Source organism: Panicum virgatum, chromosome 4K, assembly GCF_016808335.1.
Source record: "Panicum virgatum strain AP13 chromosome 4K, P.virgatum_v5, whole genome shotgun sequence".
Taxonomy (NCBI): domain Eukaryota; kingdom Viridiplantae; phylum Streptophyta; class Magnoliopsida; order Poales; family Poaceae; genus Panicum; species Panicum virgatum.
In genome coordinates, this window is record NC_053139.1 from 8,130,759 (window position 1) to 8,154,833 (window position 24,075).

General features: G+C 46.5%; 1 protein-coding gene and 1 pseudogene across 1 annotated transcript; both read left to right on the forward strand.

The window, feature by feature from the left end:
• The first annotated feature begins 292 nt into the window (after positions 1-292).
• LOC120704604 (zinc finger protein 8-like) lies at positions 293-1,513 on the forward strand. Its single transcript, XM_039989064.1, has one exon. It carries the CDS (start codon positions 446-448, stop codon positions 1,262-1,264), a length of 819 nt encoding a protein of 272 aa, XP_039844998.1. The 5' UTR covers positions 293-445; the 3' UTR covers positions 1,265-1,513.
• An 18,661-nt stretch (positions 1,514-20,174) lies between these two features.
• On the forward strand, positions 20,175-20,846 carry LOC120701842 (annotated as a pseudogene).
• Positions 20,847-24,075: the final 3,229 nt, after the last annotated feature.

Genomic DNA, 24,075 nt, shown 5'->3' on the forward strand with positions numbered 1-24,075 from the left:
TAGATATCGTAGATCTAGATTCAAATCAAATACTATGTATCTAGAAAAAACTGAGATAATCTATAATTTAATTTAGGACGGAGGAAGTTAGCCATCCCCGGCAGCAGTGATCGCCCGTAGGGCTGACCGTAACCACGGCACGGGCAGCCGGGCATTTGCACAGGTCGGCAGTGCGGTACACGCGGCTGCCTTGGTGTGGAGTACTTCGCTGACGAGATGGTTAGCTTTTAATCAACGACCCGGCTGCTGTCACGCACGTACTGTACTTCGGTCCCCCTCCTCTCATTGCAATGCGAATTCCGGCCGGCCGGGCCGTCTCGTCCCTCGCCTTAAAACCACACCGCCGGCACTCACCCCATCTTCCTCCACACTCACTGCTCACTTGCTCACCGCGCACAGGCGACGACTGAACCTCTACTGCACTGCCGCCGGCGTCGTCGTCGTCATGGCCGCGCCGCCGCATGACGTGCACGGCGTCCACTCATTCGCGCAGCTGCCGCTCATCCGCGCGCCGGCGGCCCCGCCATCGAGCGGGGACTCCACCATCCGCCTCTTCGGCCGGGACTTCTCCAACGACCAGCAGCAGGCGGCGCCGCTGCTGCTGCGCAAGCAGGAAGACGACGCGGCCGGCGAGGATGGGGTCGTCGTCGCAGGCGAGGGCGGCGACGCGGCGGCGGCGGCCGGGGAGAGGAAGTTCGAGTGCCACTACTGCTGCCGCAACTTCCCGACGTCGCAGGCGCTGGGCGGGCACCAGAATGCGCACAAGCGGGAGCGGCAGCACGCACGGAGGGCGCACCTCGAGGCCTCCTTCGCCGCGCACTGCGGCGCCTACCTGCCCGCCGGGGCGCACCTCTACGGCCTCTTCGGCTACGGCGCCGGCCACGCCGCGCTGCCGCCGGCGCCGCCGCACTACCCGGCCACCGTGTGGGCGGGCGGCGTGCCAGGTTTGTACGGCGCCGGCGCCGTGGCACCCGTGCCGCGGCGGCCTCCCGTGTACGGCGGCATGCCCGTGGCGCCGGCGATGTGGAGGCCGCCGTCGCCGGCTGGGAGCGGCGCTTTTGGCGCGGCCGGCAGCCGGCCCGAGGGGGAGCTCGCGACGTACGCGGCGGAGATAGCTGGCAAGGGCGACAAGGTGGCGATGAGCGTGGTGACGTCGCTGCCAGCGTTGCCGCCGACGTGTTTGTCCGGCCAGTCGCCGGAGATGATAGGAAGACCTGAGTTGGGACATAAGGATGGCATCTTAAGCTTGGACCTCTGTTTGTAATCGTCCGATCCGTAGCTTCTGCTTTTGTTTAGGTCGTTGCTTCCAATTTCTTCTCTTCTTCTTTTTGTTGTTTTGAGAGAGGTTTTACGTGAGTACTGTTTCTTCTGCTAAATTGCGAGAGAGACTTTCATTAGCACTGTCGTCGGATGATCTGTACTTCTCTTTAGTTTAAGGTAAGCATGCAAGTCGTTGACTTGAGATAATTTCGTTTGAACTATCATTAACTACTATGCATTATCTTGTTTTTTTTCCTTTGGTTCTTTTGATATTTTTCATGATCGAATAACACAGTATATATTGTGGGCACATTTTTTTTCGGTCATAGCGGCTACCTCCAACAACAACAATCTATGTATACGTCTTATGTATCCAGTTTTTGAACTTATTTAGTTCGTTTTATTCCAGTCAAAGTTCATAAATATCAAGTTTTTTTTGCCCAAAACCCACACTAGCAGCAATAAAAAGTTGCTGCTGAAAAGTTTAACATTGATCCTTAATTAGCCTGCAGGAAGCAGTAGCCTCTTATTAATTAATTAATTAATTAATTAATTTCCAATATCAGCTTCTGCATATATTTACACACTGCAGATCATGTAATTAATTTGGCGCATTGACATTTCTTTTTTTTCCTACGAAAAAGTTCAATCAGAAACTGTGCGAACTAACAAAAATATCCATGTGAGTACCTGATGTTTTACCTCGGCTGGTGTGTAAATTATAATTATCAACTGAATGACGGTTTAATCATGCACGGCGAAAGGGAATAATTTTGGCAAATCCTAAAGTACTCTAGCAAATCATTTTTTTCATACTAATGGCGATCTCCACCAAGAACGCATAATAAGAGACTTTGAAAATTTTTCGTGCAGGCTTCAGAAACAGATGCGGCTAGGGCTTCCCATTAATTACTTCTCTATCGGATAATAAATCAAAACAATTTTCCTCAGCCGGTCCGATATTTTTTAAATTTTTTGAGCCTTTGACAAGCCTGACCTTATATATAGCACACATGGGCGAGTCAAAGCCTGGCGTGTGTTTTGGCTGTGTCGTTGGGTTTAAAAGATGTGGATTTTCAATGTTAACAAATTACGAAAGTTTGATCGTCTTGGCAAATTTTGATGTTGTCGGATTCAAATAATTGGGCGAAATTATGACTAGACCCTATCAGAACCATGACTGTCAGACCGAATCAGCACGATGGACCGTTTGATTCGCTGGAGGTGACTGAAACCAAGTGGTAGTAGTGTGCCAATCCGCCGTAGGACACGTGAGGCTAGCTAGTCGGAGCCCGTACAGGCAACAGTGCCCAGCGCTGTGTGCTCCTGCCTGCTCGCGCGCGTGTACATGCATGCATGCTTCAGTACGTCGTCGTGCAGCACGTCAGAGTGTGCGCTCGCTGCCTAGCTAGCTAGGCTTACCCCCTCGTAATCCAACTCTCATTCCCCGACAAGTCGAACAATTTAAAATTTGACCAAATTTATATAAATAAATATTAACTTTCTCCTTACAAAATAACAATTGATAAATTAACCACTTAAAATATTTTCATACCAAATTTATTGAAGATATAAATGTTAGTAATTTTGTCTCTAATAAATTTATTTATTGGAATGCAGGTCCTAAGCTGGTACCGAGGCTCTTGTAACCACTAATTATTCTTTCGAGTAGTAATGATCTCGTTTGGTTTGTGCTACGCTATAAATTGTATCAGCTTTGATCATTAATTAAAGATATTAAATAAAGACAGTTTGCAAAACTAACTCCACAAACCCTACGCTAGGAACCCTGAAAAATCTAATGAGGCCTTTAACCGCGCGATTAGAAGATGATTACTGTAGCATCACTGTAGTTAATCATTAATTAATTACTGTCATTAGGTCACGAAAAATTGCACCCATCCGTGAAGAGATTTTGCAAATAGACTTCATCTAGTTGCTCATACATAGAAATTAGTACGAATCACTGTTTATTAGCACAAGTAACCAAACGGGGCCAATAAATAAGATTAAATATGAAAAATAGAGATGGTGATGGTTATGGGCCAAATCTTAGGGTGGGCCCCTAGACCCGCCCCGCGTCTGATTTCCATCGATTGTATTATGCACCTGCAGCTTACGAGCCACGACTTGACCATTATTTTTCACAGTTTGGCTGGAGATATATGCGGCCAGCTTCGAAAGTCGAAACTGCCGGCGCGCGGACACTCCCAAAGGCCCCGCTTGCTCTGCCAGCTTTGCTGGTGGCTAACTAGTTACCGTAGTACATGAGCAGCAGTAACTTGCCAGCAGGGGGGCAACGACGACGACAGCGCAGCCGTACGTGCCTGCGATAGATGCATGCAGTGCAGGCATGCAGCTAGCTAGCGGGCATGTTCAGCGCGTGCGTGTACCGTCTGTAGCAATGCGCTAGGTACCATTCGTACGCACACGTCCCTCGCACCATAGGCCATGCGGTACACGATCGGCACGCAGCTGATGTCGGGTCCCGTTTCCCGCCCGCCGTGCGTGCGTGCACCGTGCACGTATGTAACGTATGCAGCGCGGTGCACGGCCGGCAGGCGGCAGCATATATGCCGCCGCGCGCGCGCAGTACTATATACGTCTATACCCTCTGAGCGGGCCGGCATGCAGTGCTGAAGGTAGGCATGCGTGCGTGCGTCGTCGCCGGCGGGCCCACCGGCCAGGCGGACGGCCGCGCGGCGGGCAGCGCCGCCGTGGAGGGCGCTCAGGGTTCACCTTATCGTTTGCACCGTAGATTTTACCGTTTTTACTGTAGTGGTAACCGTTTTTTTTACTTTTGTATTTTTAAATTTTGAATCGGAAAACACCGGTTGCCGCTACCGGTAAGTGTTGCCGCCAAGTAGCGGTGACGGTAAAAATCACCGGTAACCGGCGATTTACTGCCGGTAAGGTGAACGCTGAGGGCGCTTACCGGCCGGCGGCGCGAACGCAGCGCGCGGGCTGATGACGGCGACATGCAGCGCACGGTTTTTTTATAAATAAAGCCAAGAACTCTGCCGCTCAATTAAGACAAAAGAAATTAATATGTATAAGAGAGCTAGTCGACGAGATGCCAAACAGCACACCAGAGACTAAACAACCCACGCGACACTGCTGAGCACAACACGACACACTGTCATGGGTCATTGTTGCCAAGTATAGTAGCAATGCTACCAGCAGCTCCAACTTTCCAAAGCAAGCCACCTACGGATCCTCCACCAAATGCCCCAAAACAAAAGTCTGCGACCAGTCATCATTGCCAAGCTCAAGCACCCCGTGAAAAGAGCAACTCCGACTTCCAAACACAGGCTCACGCCTCGCCCTCAGCTATTGGAATCCCCAGTGGAACCCCAGCCTTCCATGGACAGGAGTCTCGCCGCGTGTCATCGTTGCCAAGCCACGCAACGCGCGGTTTCCCTGCTTCTTTCTCTGGCTGTGCAATGTGCTGCGGGGGGTCCCTATCTACCTTCCGCTAGATAGTTAGTTATACATCTTTGATCCATCAGTGGCCCAAGTATACATCTAGAACAGCCCATTAAGCACAAATGCATCAGAGTTTGCTCATACGAGTTGCTACGCCTTTTCTATGTGCGCAATAAAAAACAATATGGTTTGCTCATACGATGACACTGCAAAGTGAACTTCCGCGGCTAATAAATATACTATAAGTACATCGTCTCACGAACAGGTACTATTTTCTTATCACTTGTTTTGTCGATCCTCTTTGTCGCTCTTGTCATATCCTTAAAACTAAACTAGTGATGGGTGGTATTTAATTTTATTTTTGCAAATGAAAACATGTATAAATGTTGAGATATCATATTTAACATTTCAAACACTGGGTTCAACATTTCATTAAATCTTATTCAACATTTTGGCAAACATAGTCCAACATTTTACATGATAGTGTTGAAATGGTATATTTAAAATGTTGAAAGGGATTATATAAGATGTTGCACTAGCAAATCAAAAATAAACTTGTCATATCGGGTCTCATTTTGTTAGGAAAATTCTAAATAACTCCGTAGTTCAAACAGAATTAAATTTGAATGAATCACTAGAGAGAAAATCAATTTTGAAATTTGAGAAGCAAAAGTACAAATCGTCCAGCAATACACCTCGGCCTAGGTACTGGCGTGTATGGACAGCATACGAACGTCCTATCTCCGCCCATGTGCCAATGCATTCCATCTCATCCATCCAATAAATGCTATGCGTGAATCTTAAAGCGAAAGATGTATAAGTAAATATCTTCTGTAAGATATATAAGAATTCCGATGTGATGGGGGGTTTCCTATACTGCTTCCGGAAGATGGTTAAGAGATGTGTCTTTAAAGCCCACTAACCCCACAAACGACTTATTACATCATACATGCACCACAACGGCCCATTACAAGCATGCAGCCATTAACACACACCGACACACACATGCAGCACAGCAATGGACAGGTCCACTAAAAAAAGCAACGGACAGGATGGCAGGAGGATTGGCTGGCAGCAGGTAAACTTTCTTTGCTTTTTTCCCTAGTATATGCGACCATGATTCATAGTTTTTTTAAAATGTTTAAGACCTAGCATGTTTAAAATATTAAACTGGTATAGTCAACATTTTAAGTCACTACAGTCAACATGAATCAAAAACCTAGTTCAACAATTCTAATGAACTATTTCAACATTTCACATGGAATTATTGATGCAGTATATCTACAATGTTAAACATGCATATTTAAAATGTTGAAGTGTTATAATCTGAATGTTGAATTTTCAAAAACTATTTGAGAAGTCAAAATATATTCATATTGGATCTTGTTCTGTTGCAAAAATTCCAAATAACATTGTGGTTCAAACGGAATCTAAAACGCACTTATGGTTTGAAAGAAAATTAAAATCAAAGTCTCAAATTCAAAAGGGAACTCATCCGATTTCTCACTGCACCCTAGATGCGCCACGACTCAGCAGTAGGCACGTGTCCTCTTGTTGCCTGGTGCCAGCGCTCAGATGACTAATCAACAGCTCCTGCTCGTTTTGCAGGTATTGGATTTGTACATGCGTACGAATCTTAAAGCGGAAGTTATATAAGATTTTACCTTCCGGAACATATATAGGATCTCTAGCGCTGCGGCCTTGTTGCCACAGCCCACATGCCAGTACTGATTCAGCAGCACACAGCCAGAGCAAATGGGCCTGTGTTGCAAATAAAACGGAGCCTTATTGGGCTCTACCTCAGCCCACACTTCCTTTCCATCGATTATATATTACCCAACCCAATACTGCAAGAAAAGGAAAACCTGGCCCAAAGACACCATGCACTCAAATGACTCCGGTAGTAGTATATTGGTGGGGGACTCTCCCCCCATTACCTCTGAAAAGAAAAAAAATTATACTAGAGATATTTACATTCTTTAATTCTTTAAAAGAGGCTCTGCTTATTGATTTGAGAGTAACTTAAAAGATCCTAAATATGAATACCATGTATATGAGATAGAAGGGATATGATACCTATACTAAACGGCATGAGCCAGCTAGCAGAAGAGACGACGTTCATGCAAGTTGCAAGCTATGAAAGGGGGCAAAGCTCTGGAAGTGATTCTTATGGAGAAGGACCAAAGAGAGGCAGAACTCCACAAGAAAATCGAGGAGTAGTCCAAGCAGAAGGAAGCCTTCCTGAAATGAAGGAGAGCTTGCAAACATGTGCATTCTAGTCGCAAAACTGAAGAAGGGTCGGGGAGTTGACCAAGATGATATGGATGCCAAACTCAATGGAGCCTGATCCGATTCATGCATGACCTGTGAGGCCTGGACAGGATCAAGCCAGAAATCAAATCATCAAATCGGCTGAGCTTCGGCATTGCACTTTCCTTGTGTGGGGGTTTGCCTTGGTGTGAATCCGTGTATATGCATTGGGTGAAAGCTTGTAATTATCACGCACACTCACCCTTATAAATATACGTACGCAAACCCTACCTCTATACACATCTTTGATGACTAAGCCACCAAATTCTTGAGATATTCGTCTATTTCCTATTGGCTTCTTTTCAACTGTACTGTACAGTGATCAGGCTCCAGTGCTTTTGACCTTTTTGTGATATTGTGATGTCACATTCCGCTCCTCTTCAATGGTAACGATGCGTGCACGATCTGATTTCTGAATATTTTCGCGGCGATTGTATGGTCAGGACGTAATCTCATCCCATCTTCTTGTATCCTTGTTGCTGTAGGTTAGGCCGATACGGAATTTTCTGTGGTGGTGCGGGTGTGCACGCACAAGCCGGGGAAAAAAAGGAGCGCAGGCACCGGCCACGGACGAACTCGTGGAAGTAAAGCGCCGCGCGTCGCCAGTCTGACAATTGACACCGCCACACTGGTGCTAAGTGGCACAGCGAAAAAAGCATGTGCACCACTACTAGAAAACGGTCATCAGTCCTGGCCAAAGATACCAGCTACTGTTGCACCCGGTACCGATGGATACCATCGGTACCAGCTGCAACAGCTGGTACTTTTGGCCATCGACCGACCTTGTGGAGGGCAATTGGCACCGGGTGGTGGTTCCAACCGGTTCCAATGTGTCACCATAGGAACCGGTTCGAACCACCAACCGGTACCAAATGAAGACTGCGCTAAAGGCATCGATTTATAGGAATAACCGGTTCCTATGGTAATGAAACATGGCAGCTGCCAAGAGCTCGGGCCTAAGGCACCGGTTGGTGCCTTGACCCGGTGCTATTGAATTAATTTTAGCACCGGGTCATTGAAATCAACCGGTGCCTTTGGCCCGAGCCTATAAATACCCCAGCCCCTCCCCCTCTCAAGCTGCCGTGAACTCACTGTTCATGGCAGCTGAGTGGGGTGAGGGAAGGCGAATTTTTGCCTTTTTTGAAAAAAAAGTTAGTTATTTTTCTTTATAACTTAGCAATTAATTTTTAGAAACAGTTATTACTTGATTTAGTTTATATATGTGATAATTATTTTTATTTGTAGCATCTTATTGTAGTTATATACGTTATCAATTGATTTGATATTTGAATACTATCAAATTATTATATTTATATGTTTTTCAATTTATTTGATAAGTGAATAGTATCTATTTATTATAGTTATATGCATTATCAATTATATAAATATATTGTTATAAATTGGTAGTATGAATGAACTATTTGTACAGTACAATGATGTATATAAATGTATTGTGGACCCAGATGAGTCGGCAATGGATGTACATGGCCGACAGCGTTCAAAGGAGTTCATGGATGGCGTGCATGAATTCATAGAAGCGGCCGAGAAATACAAGTATGGCGGTTTCGTTCGTTGTCCATGCAAATTTTGTAAGAATGAGAAGGATTACTCATCATCAAGAACCATCCATAGTCACTTTTTCAATAGTGGTTTCATGTCGAACTACTATGTTTGGACCAAGCACGGCGAAAGAGGAATTGTGCTGGATAATAATGTAGAAGAAGAGGACAGGATTCCTGACTTTGCAGCCAATTATAATTCCTTTTTCAATGACACTGCAATGGGTGAGCCTGAAGAAGATACTGAAGGATACGTTGTAGAAGATGATCTTGGTCAGATGCTGCGCGAAGCTGAGGAAGGTTGCGAAACAAAAAAGAAATCGAGAGATCTGAAGCGTATGTTGGAGGACTACAGAACATTGTTGTACCCTGATTGCAAACAAGACCAAAAGAAGTTGGGTACCACATTGGAATTATTGCAATGGAAGGCATCAAATGGTTTGTCTGACAAGGGATTCGAGGAGTTGCTGAAACTTATAAAAAACTTACTCCCTGAGGGTAACACCTTGCCGGAGACAACATACGAGGCAAAAAAAGTTGTTTGTCCTTTAGGATTAGAGGCACAGAAGATACATGCTTGTCCTAATGACTGCATCCTATATCGAGGTGAGTATGAAAATTTGGATTCATGCCCTGTATGCAACGGATGTCGGTATAAGATCCCTCGAGATGATCCAGGCGACGTTGAGGAGATGCGTGTCAAGAAGAGGGTGCCTGCCAGGGTGATGTGGTATTTTCCTCTAATACCACGTCTGAAACGTTTGTTCATAAACAAAACGAATGCTAAATTGATGCGATATCACAAAGAAGAACGTAAGCAAGACAATATGTTGAGACCCCGCTGATGGGTCGCAGTGGAGAAAAGTGGACAGAACATTCCCAACATTTGCAAATGATGCGAGGAATATAAAGTTCGGCTTAAGTACGGATGACATGAATTCTTTCGGTGAGCAGAGCAGTGGCCATAGTACCTGGCCTGTGACACTCTGTATATACAACCTTCCTCCCTGGTTGTGTATGAAGTGGAAATTCATTATGATACCGGTGCTTATCCCCGGCCCGAAGCAACCCGGTAACGATATAGATGTGTATCTGAAACCACTGATTGAGGATCTTCTATTGTTGTGGAAAGATGAGGGTGTTCGTATGTGGGATGCGCACGCAGAGGATCATTTTAACCTGCATGAATTACTTTTCGTAACCACCAACGATTGGCCAGCACTAAGTAACCTCTCCGGACAATCCAATAAGGGTTATAGGGCATGCACCCATTGTTTAGAAGAAACCGACAGCATGTACCTCAAGCACTGTAGGAAGATCGTGTATATGGGTCATCGTCGATTTCTTCCGATCAAGCACCCATTAAGAGGAGGCATGCTCAATACGATGGAAAGGCAGATCATCATACCAAGCCTAGGCACCGTTGTGGGAAAATGGTGTTTGAAATGGTCAAAGATATAAAAGTAGTATTCGAAAAAGGACCCAACAGCAGATCAGTGCAGAGTGATGACGGACGTGCAACTATGTGAAAGAAGAAGAGTATTTTTTGGGAGTTACCTTATTGGGAATTCTTAGACGTCCGCCACGCAATTGATGTGATGCACCTAACAAAAAATCTTTGTGTGAACCTTCTAGGTTTCCTTGGTGTCTACGGTAAGCCAAAGGATACATTGGAAGCGCGGCAAGATCTTCAACGTATGAAACAACGGGCCGCCCTACATCCAGAAAAAAGGGATAAAGGACGTCATTATCTAGGTCCTGCGTGCTACACTCTTAGTAAGGAAGAGAAGCAAAGCATGTTTGACTGTTTGAACAGTATCAAGGTCCCATCAGGCTACTCTTCGAATATAAAGAGGCTACTGAACTTGAAAGAGAAGAAATTCGCACACGTAAAGTCCCATGACTGTCACGTGTTGATGACGCAATTGATTCCAGTTGCACTTAGAGGTATTCTACCAGCTAATGTTCGAGCAACAATCATAAAGCTATGCGCATTTCTCAACACAATTTCTCAGAAGTCAATCGATCCATCGAGTTTAAGCAGGCTACAAGAGGATGTTGTCCAAAGTTTAGTCAGTCTTGAAATGATATTTCCTCCATCATTCTTCAATATTATGACGCATCTTCTAGTTCACCTGGTCAAAGAGATTGGTATTCTCGGTCTTGTTTTCCTTCATAATATGTTCCCTTTTGAACGATACTTTGCAGTCCTAAAGAAATACGTTCGTAATCGGGCTCGTCCAGAAGGAAGCATTGTGAAGGGTTACGTCACAGAGGAGGTCATTGAATTTTGTGTTGACTATGTGGAAGAACTCTGCCCAATTGGGATTCCAGTATCACGTCATGAGGGGCGGCTGGTTGGAAAGGGCACACTTGGAAGAAAATCAGTAAATGCCACAGATCATGCCACGTTGAGCAAAGCACATCTCACAGTTCTGCAACAATCAGCCTTGGTGGCTCCATACATGGAGGAGCACATGCAAATTGTGCGAAGCATATACCCTTTGAAGTCTGAGACATAGATTACAAAACATCATAACGATACATTCGCCACCTGGTTGCAGAAGGAAGTCATGGCCAATGATCAAATTCATGAGCAGCTAGCTTGGCTGGCCAGGGGTCCGGCAAATTCAATCCTGATGTACCAAGGATATGAAATTAATGGTTACACATTTTATACAAGAGCACAAGATAACAAGAGCACCAATCAAAATAGTGGTGTCCGTATAGATGCCACCGACTCTAGTGGCCAAACGAACTCATATTTTGGTTACATTGAAGAGATCTGGGAACTCGACTATGGGCCGTTGAAGATACCTCTATTTCGTTGTCAATGGGTTAAACTCACAGGAAAAGGTGTCGATATTGACGAGTACGGAATGACAACGGTAGACCTCAAAGAGCTTGGCTATCGAGACGAACCATTCGTCCTAGCTAAAGATGCCACTCAAGTTTTCTATGTGCAGGACATGTCTAGCAAACCGAGAAAGGACAAGTCCAGGAATAAATCAAGTTTTGTAGGTTCCGGAGATGAGGCAAAGCGCCATATTGTTCTGGCAGGAAAAAGAAAAATTGTGGGAGTCGACGATGTCACAGATGAAGAAGAATACAATAAGGTTGAAGATATGACTCCGTTCGCAGTGGAGGTTGACACAAGTATTCTTTTAGCCGAAGGGGAGGCTCCGTACGCACGTCATGATCATAATGAAGGGACGATTGTAAAGCGAACCATCATTAATATTCCCTTAGTTGAATGATTATGTGTTGTAATATTTTCCGTGAACATTATCAGATTTATTATGCAATGACCTAATTTATTAGTCAATAATCAGATTTAATATGCCTTTAAATGATTTATTATGCAATTATAAAATTTATTAGGCACTTTAATGATTTATTACCCGATTTATTATGCACTTTAATGATTTATTATGAAATTACTCGATTTATTATACACTTTAATGATTTATTATGCATTTACCCGATTTATTATGCACTTTAATGATTTATTATGCAATTACCCGATTTATTATGCACTTTAATGATTTATTATGCAATTACCTGATTTATTATACACTTTAATGATTTATTATGCATTTACCCGATTTATTATGCACTTTAATGATTTATTATGCAATTACCCGATTTATTATACACTTTAATGATTTATTATGCAATTACCCGATTTATTAGGCACATTAATGATTTATTATGCACTTTAATGATTTATTATACACTTTAATGATTTATTGTGCATTTAAATAATTTATTATGCAATTATTAGATATATTAGGCATTTAAATGATTTATTATGCAATTATCCGATTTATAATGCAATTAAAATGATTTATTATGCAATTAAATAATTTACTATTCAATTATTTGATTTTGCACCGGTACCAAAGCGAAAAAAAACGGGCGCGCGGGAGTCGAACCCGGGCCTCGGCGATTAGAATAGTTAGGGTTACCACTGCGTTACAAGGTGTTATCGATCTCACTGGCGGCAAAAGGCTCAAAGTACAAATATTTCAGAAGCCTTAGGCACCGGTTTTTTGTTTCTAACCGGTGCCTTAGGCACTTTTCAATTCCCGTCCGTTGTAGGCTTAAGGTACCGGGTGGACTTATCACCTGGTGTCTATGGGTTACCTTAGGTACCGGGTGAGTTACAAACCGGTGCCTTAGGCCCTATTAGGCACCGATTGGACTTACCAACCGGTACCTAAGGCCTTGGGATATATAAGTTACTGCCCTGTTTCCTTCTTCCTCACTTGTTCCGCCTGGACGCCTGGCCACCCCCGCCCGACCCGTCTTGGTGCGCCGCCGCCGCCTCCGCCTCCGCTTCGACGCCGGCGCCCCCTCCCCTTCGCGCCGCCACCTCGGTCCGGCTCTCCCCGGCCGCCTCGACATGTACACCCCCTCTCCTCTCCATTGCACCCCAATCCGAGCCCCCACTCTCCTCCCTGCGCCCTGGAACGCCGCCCGCCATCGCCATTGCCACCGCCGAGCACCACCCCGCCGCGGAGCACCCCCAGACCACGACAACCCACTATCAAGCTTCGCCTTCCCTCCCTCAAGCTCACACACCGCTTTTCCCCATGAAGGTCGCTCGGAGCTCGCTGAGAACGCCGCTCGCCGCCGCCGCGAACGCCGCCGTCGAGACCCGTGCGGTGAACTCTTTCATCCGCGCCGAATCCGTGCAAGACGACCCCCAAAGAGCTTCACCAGGTCGAAGCAAACCTCCCCGGCACACTCTCCGCCCGAGCCCGTCACCGGAGTAGTGCCACCGCCGCTCGACCTCGCCACCGACTACCTGCGCCCGCGGATCCGCTTCCACAGGCCACCGTGAACTCGCCATGGCAAGCCCTCTGCAACCCCGCACAGCCCGCACGAGTCACGCACGGGCTTGCTCGTGCTACACAGATGCCTTAGGCACGTTTTTACACCCCTGAGTGAGCCCGGCGCAGCGCGAACGCGCGCACGCCGGCGAGCTCCTCCACGCAGAGCCGCCATCGCCCTTGCGCACGCAGCCTAGAGCCCCGCCGTGCCTCGCTAACGCCTTAGGTGGATCACGCATGGCGTGATGACCCTCCTAGACTCAAAACCGAGTTAAATCGAGCCTCGGAGCACCAGATTAGGCCAAGTCCGGTGAGCCCCCTTGCAGCGCCGCCACGGAGCAGAGCTCCGGTGACGCAGCGCCGCCGCCCCGCGCGCGGGATGTTTCCCTGCCGTCCGATCCTGAGTAGACGCGTAAGATTAGAAGCACGTACCCCTTTGATCCGAGCCACCAGATCTGGATCCGACGGCCAAGATCCACGCGTACCCCTTCAGCCTGGCAGTTTTGCTAAAGAGACCCTGAGCTTTTTAGAAATCAACCCGCTGTCCTGGTTAGTTTAAAAATAAGTCCAGTTTGACCCTGTTTTTAGCACTTAGGCCCCTGCGCTTTTCTCTTTTAGAACCCGCGGTCCAGACCTGCTGTTTTTGTGTGCTAGCCCCTGTATCTAACCGTTAATTACGTTTAGGCCCTCGGTTTTTGCAGAAAACCCCCAGAAACTCTATTTTTATTACAGTTAAGCCCCTAGATCTTGTTTTTAGCCTAGTTTTCGCGTTCTAGCTCCGTTTTAGGTGTTCTTTAAGTCCACGCGATCATTGTAATGCGTAGAACAATTCTAGCTCCGTTGTAAGATCGAGCTCGCAAACTCGCGCTAACACGCAAACACATGCTCGATCTCTCGCTCACTCACTTACTAACACACACACACTCACTCACACACACACACACTCACACACACTCACTCACACTCACACTCACACACACACACTCTCTATCTCTCTCTCCCTCCCTCTAACACACACACACACACACACTGTCTAATACACTCTAACACACACACACTCTCTCTCTCTAACACACTCTAACACAATTGTATAAAGTATCAACCCTCGAGACACACACACACACACACTGACTCACACACACACTCACTAACTCTCTCTCTTTCTCTGTCCCTCTAACATACACACACACTCTCTCTCAAACACGCATATTCGTTCAAAGAATTGAATTCTCCTGCTTCATTTAAGGATGGACACATACTCTAACACATTTTTATGGTTTCAGTTAAGGATGGACCCCTTCGGTGATGAGCAGGCCGCCGGGCAATACATGTTGGACGCAATAAACGAAGATACGAGGGCCAACACCACCCAGGCAATCACTGAAGATGATGCTCGGACAGCTGATTCGTTCCTGAATATATCTGGAGATGCCGATGAAGAAGATGATGACTTTGCGCCGCCACCCAATCAACAGCAGCATGTTCCAGTACGAATCTTAAAACTATATGCATGGTGACTTCAGTAGATTATTTTTGCGATTAACGTATCTTTTCTGTAATTTAGTCGACCTCCGCATCGACTTCGTTGAGCCAGTCAAAAGGGAGACGCCGACCAACCAAGAAAATGGAGGGAAGACAGGTCGTCATAGAAGTGGACGCAGAGGGCTGTCCAAGTGCTCCAGAGGATGCTAGCACAAAATTTGTCAACCAATGTTGGGTTATTGTTCGGGCAAGAATTCCGATCACAACAAGACTATGGAAAACGACCAAACCCGAAGAACAGCAACACGCCGTGCCTGCACATCAGAAGAAAATGCTATGGGCAGAACTCAAGGATATGTTCACTCTTTCTGAAGGAGTTGACCAAGAACTTGTGAAGAAATGTGCCTTGAGAAAGATGGCCCTTGCCTTTGCAACTTTCAAGAAGAAGTTGTACACCAATTACATCAAGAAGGATAAGGAGCCGAACTGGGACGATCTTCCTCAGGTTAAACCATACTAGGAGGAGTTCAAACAATACAAACTATCAGAGAAAACCCAAAAAAAATCCGAACAAGCCAAGGTGAATGCAGCAAATAAGAAGTACAGCCACCACCTTGGGGCTGCCGGGTACAAGAAGTCAGTTAAAAAATGGCAGAAGATGGAGCAGGACCTTATGGATAGAGGCATCAGGCCGACGACTTGGGATTGGCCGGATAGATCCAAGTGGTGGTTATTTGCTAATGGCGTGACACTAAACCAGTTGGATGGAAGTTTGGTCGTGCCCGAGCATATGCAAGAAGTGTCCCGCGATCTAGTCGCTGCAATAGATGAGACTCAATAATGAACATTCCATCCTCAAAGGGAGAATGATGAGCTGACAAGGGCATTAAAGAATCCGGAACACCCTGGACGAGCCCGCGACATCGGTGTGGTCCCATGGAAAGTTGCTTGGGCCGGAGATTCCTCTTACAAGACTCATCGAAAGAGCAGAGCCGAACAGGAAGAGAAACTTCGTGCCATAGAAGAAAATATGAACAAGAAGGTTGCGTCCTTGGAATCTCAGATGGACGCTAGGGTCAATGAGGCGGTGCAGCTAGCTCTGAGCCAAAGGGGCACTGCTGGGTCGCACCCGGATGTTGTGATAAGCCCGGCCTCTCAGCGACGCAGCAGCTGTGCATCCACAGCGGCGCCCGAAGTACAAGCGGAAAAGCAACCCCAGATTGAGCCAACGATGGTAGATGACCAGAGGTATCCAGTGGATGATGTCACCATGCCGACACCGTGCGAGCTTCATGTGCGAGCAAGAAATATATCCATTCATATCGCATACGGGTCAGCCCTGCCCCTAAATCCTTCTACTACAATTCATGGAAGGCCGACCCTCTGGCTAAACCTCCATCACAGTCGAGCAGATAGTTGGAAACAATGAGGATCTTGAGCTTGACTTCGTTGGAGGGGATAGAGAGAAGACATTGGGAGACGCACTGCACGGGGTCGTTCTATGGCGCAAGGCCGACATCAAATTTACTGCAAGCACAACGGCTCCCGTGCAGACTGATCGCCCGTCTCCGCGGCCTACCTCACCGCCGTCCCCACTGCCACCTCCTTCACCACCGTCTCCGCCGGCGCAAAGGGCCACGAGTACTCCAACTCCTCCTGCACCAGAAAAGGGAAAGAAAAAGACAGCTTCCCTCCCAGCGGCTGGACCCTCAAAGAAGAAGAAGAAAACGGTCGAAAGACAATTAACCTACGAGAAAACCGCTGAGGAGTTGGAAGAGGAGACTGCTCGATATATAAAAGAACAATTGAAGCCTAAAGTCCCACCGCCGAGGGAAAAGGTACCTCTAGAACTAGGGAAAAAGCTTCTCGCAAACCTAGACAACCCACCAAAACCGAAAAGCTTACCCTCAGACTATGATCGTACTCTGACAAAGGCACACAAGGTGAGAAATCTGAAGAAAAAATGTGGCAAGACCATTCCTCAGCTTGGCACACAACAAAAAGAACTTGAGCCCCTCCGGGTGCCAGGGTTGCCACTCCTACACCCGACGGACGTACAACTCCAGGCGGACCTACAGGCCGCAATATTTCTTTCTGAAACTGGATTAACGCTAGAGGAGGCAACGGGGCATGTGGAGGCAAAAATCCCTGTAGCTCGCACTATTACTCCATTCCAGCATGGAAAACCTTTTGTCACTGAGGAAGAGGAGAAAAGTCTAGGCACACAGATGTTCAATTTGCATAGATGGTACCTGCGAATGGCGAAAGACGAAGGGAAAATGTTTGGAGTCAAGTATCGTGACCATGATTTCTTCCGCGGGGAGGACGACTTCTGGGTGTACTTCCAAAATTTATATCACATTTACCATCGACAAGCCTTCGACGCCTCTATCATCACCATTTGGGTTTTGTAAGTATCACTTACCTCTATATTAATACTTTTTGTTAACAAGAACATAATTACATCGTTTAGACAGGAGACCCAAAGAAGCCGAAAACATGGATGGCACCATCAGATCGGCTTCATGTCTCCTTTGCTAGTCAACCAGAAATTGATCAACGAAAGTTACAAGGAAATGTGCCAAAACATGTACGATTCGTTGACTAGGCAAAGTTACAAATCCTATATATTCATACCATACAACTTTGGGTAAGCCTTGGTCGACTCAATCCTCTATTATATTACTAAATAAATACTAAGTTGTCTAATACATTTATGTATATATCCTATCTATATCTGCAGTTATCATTGGATTTTACTCATACTTTCCGTAGAGACCGGCAATCTTATAGTCTTTGACTCAATGAGAAATCCAAAGTCCGCAATCCAACATATCATAGACCCCTTGAACAGGTAAGTTCAGTTTGCACAATCAAATCATTTTTCTGTTAATAACAATTTCTGAATATCAAACTTAACTTTGAGCGCAGGGTTTGGAAAAAATTTGTGAAAAATAACAAAGGACGTGGTCAATGGAGGCCCGAACTAAACGTTAACATGGATTATCTGGTATGTTCATTCATAAAGATTTGTCTAGTTAAGTATATAATCCCAAATTGTTCTATAAATTGAGTAATTTATTTGTTTCTCCTTAAGTGTGCGAGACAACAACAAGGAACTGATTGGTGCGGGTACTACATATGCGACTACTTGCACATCATGACTCCATGCGGGAAGACTACTGATGAAGAAACGAGAGTACGTCCAAACCGTTCACTAATATATTTTCATAATTGTACTAACGCACATGATGTTAATCCTTTTTCCTAAATGATAGATGTCTCAAGTGGGGGATGAATGTTACTCTACTGATCGGATCAATGCCGTGTGCGAGCAGCTCGCCGGATTTATTTTGAACGAGATCTTGGATCCTAGAGGCGAGTTCTACCACGACGGTCACATCTATAGAGGACTTCCGTCGACCTTCTGAGGGGACTAGTAGTTGGACTGCTAACATGACTTGTACATTTGTAAATATTTTTAAACATTATGCCTTGATGTTTGTAAATTTATAAATATATTAGTTCATCTAATTAGTTTAATTATATGCTCGCATTTCACTTTTAGTTAGTTTAAAATATTCTCTGAAAACGAACACGAACGCCCAATGAACGTATAGTACTGTAGAGCTTGAGTGCGTTTAGCAATTATAAAAGAATAAACAGTAATAAATATAATAAACAAAACTGGATTTGAAAAAAAGGGAAAAAGTCATTGGTACCGGTTGGAAATACCAACCGGTACCAAAGGGGCTGCCACCTTACGTCAGCGTGGCTGCCTCCACTACTACAAAAACAGCCTTTGTTCCAGGTCATTTGTCCCGGTTACCTTTGGACCCGGGACAAAAGGTGGCTTTTGTCCCGGGTCCAAAGGAGCGGGGAGGACAGGGGCCTTTTGTCCCGGGTGGAGCCACCAACCGGGACAAAAGACCCCCCTTTTGTCCCGGTTGGTGGCTCCACCCGGGACAAAAGGTCCAACCCTTTTTATCCCGGTTGGTGGTACCAACCGGGACAAAAGGGTGACCCTTTTATCCCGGTTGGTGGCTCCACCCGGGACAAAAGGCCCTTTTTGTCCCGGGTGGAGCCACCAACCGGGATAAAAGGCCCCTCCACGTGATAGTTCAAAAGGGAGTTATTCTTTACTGAGTCACATGTACTACTTAGGTGAGTTGGCAAGCAGGTCATGCGCTAGGCAATAGGTCTTGGGTTCCAATCCCGCAGGGCGCAAATATTTTTTAGCACGAGGGACATTTTGTCCCGGTTCTACCACCCGGGACAAAAGCCTCCAGCGCTTTTGTCCCGGCGGCCGAATCCCGGTTCCAAAACCGGGACAAATGGCCATATGGAACCGGGACAAAAGGCTGTTTTTGTAGTAGTGCTCTTTGGTACCGGTTGAAAAACCCGGTGTCTTAAGGAGAGGCCATTGGACGCGGTTGCGGGGCACCGGTTGGGAAACCGGTGTCTTTAGCCCTTCTCAGCCGGTGTCCAAGACCCGTTTTCTAGTAGTGCACGGCCAAGGCGAGAGGAACAAGCATGCAGAGACAAGGGCAGCAAGAAAACCACACCAGCGAGCTGCGCTCCTGACGATTTAATCATTTGAGCCACGTTACACTACAAATTACATGCATGCTCGTTGTTGCTTGTTTCAGCTGGTACGCGCTGCACTGTAGTCGCCTAACGATCGGCGGCGGGAAGGACCCGGTATTCATTGACCCGTACGCTACGAAAAGGGGTGCAGGCATGTGCTATGGTATGGTATCATGGACGGCAATTAGCGAGCTACAGTGATGCGCCAAAAGTGCTCGGATAATGGATCAATCATATCGGAAATCGAAAGTTCGATGGGTGACGCGAAGATCCCCCCAGCTTTGCCATCGCCTAAAGCGGCATGTCCATGGGCCCGGGGCACTTGACACAAGCCTCCAAGATGCCAGCGTTGCGAGCCATGCTCCCCGCCGCTCTCTCCAATCCCTCTCCTCATCGCCGGCCGCTTGGTCGGCGCTACGTGTCCGGCCACCGTTGGTGGCACGTCAGCGTCGCTGTGAAGGAATCCCCCTCCTCCCAACTCCCAAGCCAAGCCCGTGGCCCATCTCGAGCCCTCCTTCCGCCGAGCGCCTATATATAGATGGACATGGGACCTTTCGTCTCCATGAACGCAATGAGCATTGATCGCCATTCAGCAGTAGCCAACTACTAGCAAGCACGAGCGCGCAAGGCTGCTTGTTTAGATTCAGAAAAGAAGCGTTTTTTTTTTCCTTTCCGGGAGCCCTGGATTAACAATAATCAGCCAGTTCTTGCGTGAACACTGAACATGGCGAGCGGCGGCGGCTACTACTCGCCGTACTACCAGCCGGCGCCGTACTACTTCAACTACCCGCCGCAGCAGCGGTGGCGGCGTGCAGGCGTCGGTGTGCGCCTTCATCCTCTTCGCGACGGTCTCCCTCATCGCGGCCGCAACGCTGTACGGGTGGTGCGAGTCGGCGGTGGGGGGCCTGCTCGACCGGCTCCGGCGCCTCCTCATCCTCTCCCCGCTGCTGCTCGTCCTCGCCGTGCAGCTCTGGGTGGCGGCCGGCGGCGGCGTCATGTGCGTCCTCGCGGAGATGGTAGCGGGGGACAGCAGGCCGCAGTACGGGTACGGCGTCGGCGGCGCGGGGTCGCCGCCGTGGGGCGTGGCGCTGGCGCTGATGCTCGTGCTCTTCTTGGTCTCGTACCATTCGTCGTTCCAGGAGAGGTGGTTTCCTCTGTTTGGCCGGTGAAAGCTTGCTATAGGAGATCCGCTGCACGCTATGGCATAGGACAAGATCAGCTTGCATTTTTATCTCCACGTTGTTATGGTAGCAAAAGATTATGTACATCTTTATTTTTAGAACAGCAAGATCAAGCCACCATGTACTTTAATCGAGATGTGGTATTTCTAATAAGGAACTTAAATTTTCAGCACGAGAAATAAATCTAACCAGCATCGAAGGAACCATATGCACCCGGGTCAGGCCAACATCTTGAACCACCTCCAATTCTAAATATAATTTTGCCATAAGTCAATCTTTTAATCTTTGACCGTCATCTCAAATATGTTTAAAAATGTAACTCATAAATTTGGAAAAAAAATAAACTTTCCTAAAACATAAATCTTGCTGAGAAAAAAAAAGATAATCTTGATTCTTAAACATGAATCTTGATCTTGAATCATGCTTGAAAACGTGAGGGCCAAACTTTAAAACATGCTTTGGAACAGGTACAGGTATGTAGCAGCAGCCTCGGTCCACATGGCGATGCCTTGAATTTCATATTTTATTATAGTAACATAGGTGGTCCGTCAGTTTCATTATTTATGGTCGTCCTTTTGTACTATCATTTGCCGTTAAGTATGGATGCCGATCTAAGCTTTTGTGATGTTAGTAAAGTTTAGTTATGATAAACATGTCCATGCAGAATCGATAAGCTTTTGTGATGTTAGTAGTATATCCCATGCACGTTCTATCGCCGCAAGATCAAAATCCCTTGCTTTGCAGACAGTATCTAGAATCTCCGCATCGCATGACAATATATATATAGAATATTCGTTCTATCGCCTCGTATTGGCAGCTCCCATGCACGTTATCCTTTTCCTACTGCTAAAATCAACAGGCATATATAGAGCTAGCTAGAGCCTTTGGCGGCTATACCGGTTGCAGTTAGTCTAACTAGAGCTTTTGTTTTCCATACAAGCTAGCCAGCCGATCCATATGGTATCGATGAAGAAGTATCATTCTCAAATCTCAAAAATCAACCAATATTACATTTAGTTAACTTAACAGCACTCAACTTTTGTTGTTGCAAACTTTTCAAAAGGAAACTTTTAGTACTAATCTCCCTTTCTTTTAAGAAATGGCCACAATTGGTATCATTTGATGGACCAAACATCGTCGGAGAGCGTACCTGCATTGCAAATTGCAATTGCAGAAAAGGGTGCCGAGAAGGAGAGGAAGAAGAATCTCCATCGCCTTTCGTGGATTTGGACAATTGTGCCGCCGCACTGCCGCCTCTGTCCTCTCTTTCGGCTCTACTTGTTGATGGGCGGATAGATTAGCCAAGGGAAACTTAAAGTCGCTTTCCGAGCTGATCATCTGTGTGGGCCTCGGCTCTCCTCACCACACAGATTCGCATGATGCCTCCGCATGAATGATGGGCGAATCCCGAATATTCGATGCACGTACATGTTTGGCAAAATCATTGCATCATCGTGCGTGCCAGCCAGATTCCACGAGAGAGGCTAGCCGCTAGCGGGGCGTGGGTCGTCGTGATGGGCTAGCTAGCGAGCCGGTGCGCGAGGGGACGTCCGGGCCCGCAAGAAAGAGGAGGAAATGGGCCCGCTAAATAGGCCGTATAGATTAGCCCATAACAGCCGACATGACGGGAGGGAAAAAAGCCCACACAGAGAATTCATATTTGAAGCCCACAAAGCACCGGCCCGTGGCGCGCGATCCCGACGAGTCCAGCCAGCGGCTCCAGGGACGGGAGCCCCCGACGCTTTTACCATGCCATCCGCGTGATTCCGCCCGCATTTTTTAAAGCTTTTTTCGAAAAAAATTTCACATATAAGCTCTTTTCGTAACGAATTGCGAAAATAGACTATGGGTCAGCGCCGTAGTCTACGGAGCCGAGCTAACACGTCTCGGCGTCATAATCTGCAGCGCCGAGGTGCTATGCCCGCATGCTGAGTCGTGCGGAGCGGGCGCTGACGTGGCTGAGGGCTCGGTGCCACAGATCATGTCACCGAGCCGAACCATAGAGCACACGATTTCATTCATTCTTTCTTCCACGCGTTATCTCCTTTTGCCCGAACACCCAGCACCAACCCTGGGACGTTCGCCACCGCCTGCCGCGCCGCGTGGTTCGCACCGGCTGGCCCACGCCTCCCGCCACTGCTGCCTCCAGCGCTCGCCCCTGCGTCCTCGGCTGCCGCCAGCATCGCCTCATCCCCGCCGGCATTAGGGCCGGCCGCCCTCCCCAAATGCGCCGCCCTGCCCCGCGCCGTGGACGGCCATCTGCGCGGGGGCACGGCCCCCAAGGGCACGCGCCGCGACGCGGTCCCGAGCATCTACCGCTCCCCTAGGGGCCGGCTGGCCAGCGGCCATCTCACACCTCACATGAGGTATAGAGAGGCCACCACTCCGCTTTTTTTTTTTGAAAATAGTTCAATTTGTTTAGTAGACATAGTTGTTTAGTATAATTAGTATATATAATTGATATAGTTAGATATTAGTTAGCAATTGTATTTTAGAAATTTAGGTAGATATGTAGTTAGGTAGTTTAGTTATAAAATTTATTTAGGAAATGATGTTGTTTAGGTAGTTAGTAAATACATAATTAGGTAAGTTTGCTAGTCAGTATATTTAGGTAGAAATGGAGCATATTTAGTGTAGTTAGCTATCAACTTTAGGTATACAATTTATTTAGATAGGTAGCAGAAGTAGTTAGGCATCACAGGTGGATAATGAGTTACTATAGTTAGCAATTTAGTTTAGTTACAGACCTTTTTATATAGTTTGGTAATTATATAAGCAAGTTTAGTTTGAAAATGTATCATTCTCATACAAAGATTCGTGTTGTACATACTAACTAGATGGACAATATAGTGACGGTGTATCATGGAGGAATTATGGAGAAAGATGAGTTTTTGAATGTCAAATATGTTGGAATGGAGAGTGTTGGTTTGATATTCGATAGTTGGCCGCTGTTTAGTGAGCTGGTTGGTAGTGCTTGTGATGAGCTACAATGGAATTCGAATGAGGATGCCATCTCAGTTGAAGGGGTAATTCATTATAGTAATTCTGGGCGAGTTTATAGCTGGCAAGTCCGAATTACGTATGAGGTTGGGTGGAAGAGGTATGTCAACAGTCATGAAGATATCTTCCATTTCTACCTTAACATACTGACTAGCTAACTTACATAATTATATAGTTACTACATACAGATGGTTCATTATTTTCTAAATAAATTTGATAACTAAACTACATAAGTACATAGCTAAGTATATTTTTTAAAACATTGCTAACTAAATATCAACTAAAAGAATTATAATAAATAACTATGTAAACTAAACTAATTACATTAAATTTCTAATTATCCGAACTATTTTGCAAAAAAATGATTTTTTTGAAGCGTCTCTATGTACCTCGAGAGGTGGCACAGCCACACGGCCGCCAGCAGGCCTCCCCCCT